At 36.3% G+C, this 7028-nt stretch overlaps 1 protein-coding gene across 6 annotated transcripts in view; it reads left to right on the top strand.

Annotated features, from left to right (window-relative positions):
• Positions 1-1847: 1847 nt before the first annotated feature.
• LOC112457462 (RNA-binding protein Musashi homolog Rbp6) overlaps positions 1848-7028 on the top strand; it is a 585496-nt gene continuing 580315 nt past the window's right edge. For all 6 annotated transcript variants that reach the window (XM_025020537.1, XM_025020534.1, XM_025020536.1 and 3 more), the window contains exon 1: positions 1848-1888. In XM_025020537.1, the coding sequence (XP_024876305.1) occupies positions 1852-1888 (37 nt within the window). In that variant the 5' untranslated portion in view covers positions 1848-1851. The remainder of the gene's footprint in view (positions 1889-7028) is intronic.

Below are 7028 nucleotides of genomic sequence, written 5' to 3'. Positions count from 1 at the left end.
TCTGAGGATTTGTAAAGGATTTTGATCAAGCTTTTCCGATGCTTTAAATAGTATGGTAAAATGTCGTAATGTTGATTGTATATTTTGTGTAGGTTGTATTGACGTATAAATGAATTAAGATAAAATTCTTTAAACGAAGTTACACAATAACCAAGATAACATCTCAATTATTTTTCTCTTAAAAAAGATAGATTGTTTTCATTGAAGAATTGAAATGTTAAGTGACACTGACATTAATGATAAATGATATTGAGAATATCTAGTTGCTACATTAAGATTATCTGTGGATACACAGTTTTAGATTTTTCACGGTGATCGCGCGAGCTAGGAAATGGTAGCCCACTTTGATTCTTCCAATTGGGAAGCTCTAGATGGATAGGCGGATAGAGGTAGAGATGCAGTGAGAAAGGGCGGGAGAAGTGGCGGCGGGAGGGGCAAGCGCGCGTGGGAGGAAGATGGCTATATCGTGGCTCGGAAAATCGATGTTCAAATGCGCCACCACGTGATTACGTCCACCAAGCGGGAGCGTTATCTCACCGTGTAATAATGCGAGGCGCGATTATTTGCGACGACGATGATGAAGAGCGAGCAGTAGTGGGGATCCGCTCCTCATCCGCGTGGTGGAAGGGGGGGGGACGAGATCATGAATGAAAAGGATGGGAGGTCGTTTCCTTATCGACGCACGCTGACGGATACTTAAGCCGGCTAATTAATGACGCGTACGTGGATCGATTATGGTCACTGTCTGTCGTGCGGGAAGCGTAATTCGCTTCCTCGGAGATTACGCTAGCCGGTGCAGCGGTCTTTCGGGATCGGCTCGATTATTCGCGGAGCGATTCGTGTCGCATTTGCGGCCAATCTAAAAAGGCTTAGGTGTCGTCGTTTTTTATCGTTCAACGTCCTGGATAGGGAGAAGTCTTGATCTCGAGCTCTTTATGACACTGGAATCCTCGTAAAGCCGTTAGCGAATGCACGTATCGTTCTTTCGTATGGATAGTCAACAATCACGCGGATCGTTCATCGATCTGTAAAAGAGATAACAGATTTTCCGCTGTAGAATGGTGATCGATAAGCGACACGTGTTCGAGTGACTGTTTCTCGATGGAAAAGTTTCGAACGTAATTAATATTATCGTCAAAATTTCCTGAATTTTTGTATTCTGTTTAATTCAGGACTTAAATTGTAAAACTTTCTGAAAGGATCTGCAGAGAATTTTTTTATATCAATTCGGCTTGTATCGAAATAATGATTATTAAGTGAGTTAGTGAGCAGGCTAAATTTTTCACCTAAAACGTCGTATATTATTTACATCTAATTCCATGTATTATGGATATTTGTTATTTTTTCCGTCAATCCATATCGATAGTGGATTTCGAGAGAGATAAGATACAAATCGCGCGGTTTATTCTGATGGCGGCGCAAATTCGAGACTGATGGAATCTCCCAATGTGCGAAAAAGAAAGTATTGGTTGGTTGATCGATTGGATCAATCATGTGTATGATGTGATTTGATGTGTAGAACGTGCGAAAAGGAAAGGGGATGTGAAATGAAGGTGCCGGTCCGAGAAGAAGTCGCGTAGCTCGCGTTCCGTTCGCGATCGGAAGATTCAATCTTCGGGCGCGTCGCGACGAAAACGTGTTCGCGATAAAAAAAAAAGAAAAACGGGTGTTGTTCGATTGTTGATGTGTGGTGACACCTGCCGCCAAGGACGGGAGACTGCGCAGGGGGTTGCAAAATAGTATACCGGAAGTTACCCTCTGCCGGCAGTCTCCCCGCGTCCGCTTCCTCTTCCGCCAACGACCCGCGACTGGACGGCGAGCCTGATGGAATCGTCTTTCTTTTCTAGGAAAATGTTCATCGGCGGTCTATCTTGGCAGACCAGTCCAGGTATGTGGAAAAAGACATAATAGCGTAATCGAATCGCATTGACAATCATTTGCGATGGATGCCAACGGTGGCACCCATCCGGCCAGGAAGTCCCGTTTGCGAGAACGTCGGTCTGACCATCGTGAGCATTATCTCCTTCCGTGCGTCTTTTCACGGTTATTATTTACTGATTTATATGTCGACATGCATTTCTCTCACGAGTTGCTGGGCATCGTCGAGGGGTATCATTATTAAGAAGTTGAAGAGCGGCTTTTTTTATGAGAGAAATGTCATTATTAACGGGAATCTGACTAATGGACACTTGACGACTGAATTTCTCTTTAACGAAGTTTGATGCCATTATGTGTTGCACAGCTTAATTTCATTGTTAAATATTAATCGGCGGGTAAGCCGATATAATAAAATTTTTATTGAAGTAAAAACCATATTTTATATAAAAAGTATATCTCAACAATACTTATATTATATATAAAAAGTATGTTCTCAACAATACCTTTTTATATAAAGCTAAATTTTATTGCGAAATATTTTAAAAAAGTTTTTTAAAACTTTTGTTGTGTTAAAAAAAATTGGTGCCATTTGTAAAGGAAAATTCTGAGATATTGTAACAGACAGTTGTGGTGAATTTCGACGGTGATTTAAAAGTTTTTGTGATTGACTGCTTTGTAGTTTATTCCTTTATTCTATGGCGGAAAATATTGTCGAAAAATATCACATATAAAAAGTTGGAAAATACGTATTCTAAAATTTTGGAAAATGGAAGGTTTTTGTATTTCCTACTGTTTTACAACTTGACATATTTCCTTATTTTATGACAGAGAACATTACTATACGTCATTTCTGCTACCTTTTTATGTAAGAAGAGAAATATCATACGTGAAAAATGGTAGAACTTAATGTCAAGTTCTGCGCGTTGTAGGATGCCGTCTATATTTTTATAAATTTATACAACGTCTTGTATAAAGGCTAAAAGATTATGTCCGTTGAGATCTGTGATCTCAAACTACGATATATAAAAATCTTTGTATTATCTATGGCTTTATATTTTTCCGCGCAAAACATCTGTGTAACCATTTGAAAAACAATGTCTCTTTGATATTGAAGAAACGAGATATGAAACGAGAAAGAGTTCGAATAAAGAGCTGGAACTCGGTTCTATTTTCAGTTCTATCATAATATGTATCGAGAAGTATTGTATACAAGAAATGGATGGAAATTAATCAATCAATTTTTGTGTACATAACATCATTTAGATTTAGATTTTCGCAAATTTATCAGATCCGTTTTACAAACTAATAATGATATGATTTGTTGACATACTTTAATGTTACAAGCAATGAAATACAGACAGTTTTGTATTATCTTTTTAGTATTATGTATTATCTTACAAGTTTCTTTTGTTATCATTCAAAGCAAATAATTGAAACATACCTCTAAATTATTGAAGAAGCATCATGAGAAACAAGGAAAACTTCCAACAGATCTCAATTTTCTTCTTCTGTTCTCTAACATATATACGATAAATAACAATACGTCGCGCTAATGATACCGCATAGAGGAAGCTCATTACGAAATGGGTGAACGGAGATGGTTGGAAATTGTGGTTGTACTTAACAGCATATTTATGGTGATCATGCACATCCGCGGCTTTTTCGCGATATCTAATCAGGTCGGTTTGATGGTGTTCGCGCGCGTATACTGTATACTAATCTTATTTATTCTCGTCACCTACATTCGCGTTATATTTATTGAAGATGTTACCAAAGATCTCGGTAAGGCCTATATTTTGCCACGTTGATATTTATAAATGGCACAGAACTATTTCAGATAAAAATCTTCACCTAAAGATAATTGCTTGATAACAAATATATTTATAATGCGTAATTTTTATAACAAAGAAAATAATAATGATGTTATACATATCGAATACAATTATTATTTATTATTAATACAATTATTATTATAAATAATAAATAATAATATTATATTATTATTTTTTAAATGTTTTATGTTTAAGATATGTAACCATATATCTTATTATAGAATTTGAAATGTATAATATATAATACACACAATTTCTCTGTCGTTCTTCCTCCTTTGCTCTCTTTCTTCGAGAGATACGACAACGTGTCGCTCGTTTTCGTACCGTTCTTCAGCAATGGGTTCGTTCCTAGAAGAGCTTCTTACTGAAAGAATACGAGTAGCGAACTCATTAGCGTTATTTGCCGTTGTTGCGTAAGTCGTGCTTCCATTTCTCTCTCTCTCTCTCTCTCGTTTCTCGCCAGCTCGCTTGTTCCATGGTTCACTTTCCGCACTACAATTCGCTCTTTCTCTGCAAGCCATTTACAGGATGTAGACGAATAACTTTTATAAACTTTGTGGGCGCGTAGAACGTTGGTACACGTAACTTTTCGAGCGAAACGTGGGGCCCGCGAAACCCCATGTTGAGCGTTGTAAGGCGATAAAAGCTGCTGGTCTAACATGAATCAGCAGATCAACTTTCGTTTAATTTACACTCGTGCCGTCATGTTTTGAAAAGGTTGTGTACTAAATTACATGAAAATGAGGTCAGTAACCAAAGCTCTCTCACCAGATTTTACGTCTTATAGAGCAAAATGGAGCTCATGGAAAATCCGTGTATCGTTCTCAAAGTTACTTGCATTGAATAAGTTGCTTGTGTATTATATACATTCACGAAGTTTGTAAATTATCCGTTTACATTCCACATAATTGGAAGACGCGCGTTTCACGGTGTTGAGTTGAGGTTTCTGCCTTCTCTCTTACTTCTCTCTCTTTTGTATTAAATATCTAGTTTAGTTTTTGGAATAAAGTCAATCGAGCTAGGCGCGTTAGTTGTTTTGTTATTACTTTATTGGATTATGCCTTGCGAGACAATACATTATATATAACTTTTTAATTGTTGTGCTTTGTCCGCCACATTACGATAATTTTACGGTGCAATAAGGTAATTAATAGGTTTTTTACGATTCGCTATTTAATAATACAATTGATTAGAATTATTATACACATAAAATGTCGTTATAAATTCCGCAATATTGATTTCAACATTTTCAAGCTCAGAGAATTCTCGGAAGCAACAATAACGAAACATTGAACCACAAAAGGGATTAAGGGATAAATATCTTTCGGAGGTATTGAACAATTATAGCGATTTTATATCGCTATATAATTTATATAGCGGTAAGTGAAACTTTAATAAATCACGCGCGATCTCTGTTGATATATACGTGAGAAATATGATACATAATAAGCGAAAGTGTATAGGTATGTAAAATTTGTGCGTTATTCTTTTTACTCTGAATCGACAATATGATATCCGGTTCCAGAAAAACCAATAGCCGCTGGAATAATATTTTTCTTGGTGTATTTGAATGATACCGTGGCTCGACTACATAATACTAGTGTCCGAATTGTCGGTTAAATTCTTTGCAGCAAAAAATATGAAGCATGAAATATAAATTTTTTGTAAAATTTATCCATAATGATAATTGTGTAATTTAACGAGGAGAGAGACATTTCTTATTTATAACTTTCCTAATTGATCTATCTTATAGTTCATGGAAAAAAAAGTTCATCTTATTTTATCCTTTTCGTTTGATAAAATATTTTATACATTTATATGATTGAATTTATTTTGTCCATTACGCAATAGATTAATTCACGAACGATTCTAAATAATCAAGATATTACCCTATTTACTTTTGTAAAATGCAATTCCTATTAACGCAATGTAGGTATTCTTCGTCAATGTGACTGATTTCACTTCAAATTAACAGAGAGATATTCACTCGTGGGATAGGTAAATCGAAGCTAATGCCGCGTTTAATTAATCATATGTGTAACATTAACGCGTGATTTCCGGAATTATTTAATGATTAACGTATAATGATTAACGATATATGTATGTTTTACTATCTATCTTATTATACCAGGCGTTAAAATAAAACATTAAGTATCACATAAATTTCGGTTAAGAGCATTGTGAAATTTGCGGCTTACGGTATGAGCGTATTTTCTAACGAGCGCCACGACATCTTCGGCGATCTAAACATTAGACTGACGCTTTGGGACTGGTCCAGAGGTTGTGGAAACAATGTACACACTTCTCAGGGCTTACAAGCACGCGTCAGTTTACGCCTGATTTTCGTCAGTCTCGCCGAGAATTAGTGTAGGAGGTTTATAACAACCGCTATATAGGTAGCTAAGAATTTACTGCTTGAACACAAACGCGTTCTCGATACCGAGCAGCTCATGTTCTTATCTCGTTAATTTTCTCGGAAGTTTTGCTAGCTACTTAATTAAAAGATGTACAGGTAATATAACACAGAAGGCGTGACATATTTGCTTTCGTTTTATATGTAAATTTTAATAAAATAAAATCGGATGTAATTTTTTTCAAATGTAGGAAACATTATCGATCCATTTTTATTATAAATGATTGAAAGTCTATCGATAGATTCTAATTAATTAAATTTCAGAAAGATGTGTAGATAACAAAATTTTATTGCTTATTTGATTGTAAACAGATTTCGCGTTATTGCAATGTTTTAGAGGATTTGTTAACAAAGATTATCAAAGACACGTATCACAACGTTAAAAAGCAATATTCAATCGAATTATGTAAACAAATTAATATTTTAATCGCTCAAAGAATCTACAAATGAATGAAACGCGAATCCAAGGTGTTTTGATTCTTTCTATCGCATTTTTCTCGTAATTTATTCACGTTTGGCAAAATGGTTTTCGAAATTATTTATAATAAATTTTCATGGAACAATTTTCTGAATAAAAAGTAAATGTGACAAATACGAGATTAGAGGTTAGCATCGATCGTTTTGCCTTTTTGCGATTCACGATAATGGTATGCCAAACATGAGCGAGCACACTATCGACTCTCGCAGCAAATCGATCGCAAAGTGCGGACGAGCGAAACCTCTGACGTTTCCCTGTCGTCGTCGTCGTCGTCGTCCTCTTTGTCGTCGTCATCCTCGTTGTCGTTGTCGTCTTCGTTCTCTTCGTCGTCGTCGTCGTCGTCGTCGTCGTTGTGGTTGTTTCCTCCGCTACCGTCCGTTTCGTCGTCGTCGTCGTCGTCGTCGTCGTCGTCGTCGTCGTCGTCGTC

The sequence above is a fragment of the Temnothorax curvispinosus genome, unplaced genomic scaffold (assembly GCF_003070985.1).
Source record: "Temnothorax curvispinosus isolate PA1 unplaced genomic scaffold, ASM307098v1 QBEX01007781.1, whole genome shotgun sequence".
NCBI classification, from domain to species: Eukaryota; Metazoa; Arthropoda; class Insecta; order Hymenoptera; family Formicidae; genus Temnothorax; species Temnothorax curvispinosus.
This window is presented reverse-complemented; position numbering and strand designations above follow the sequence as displayed.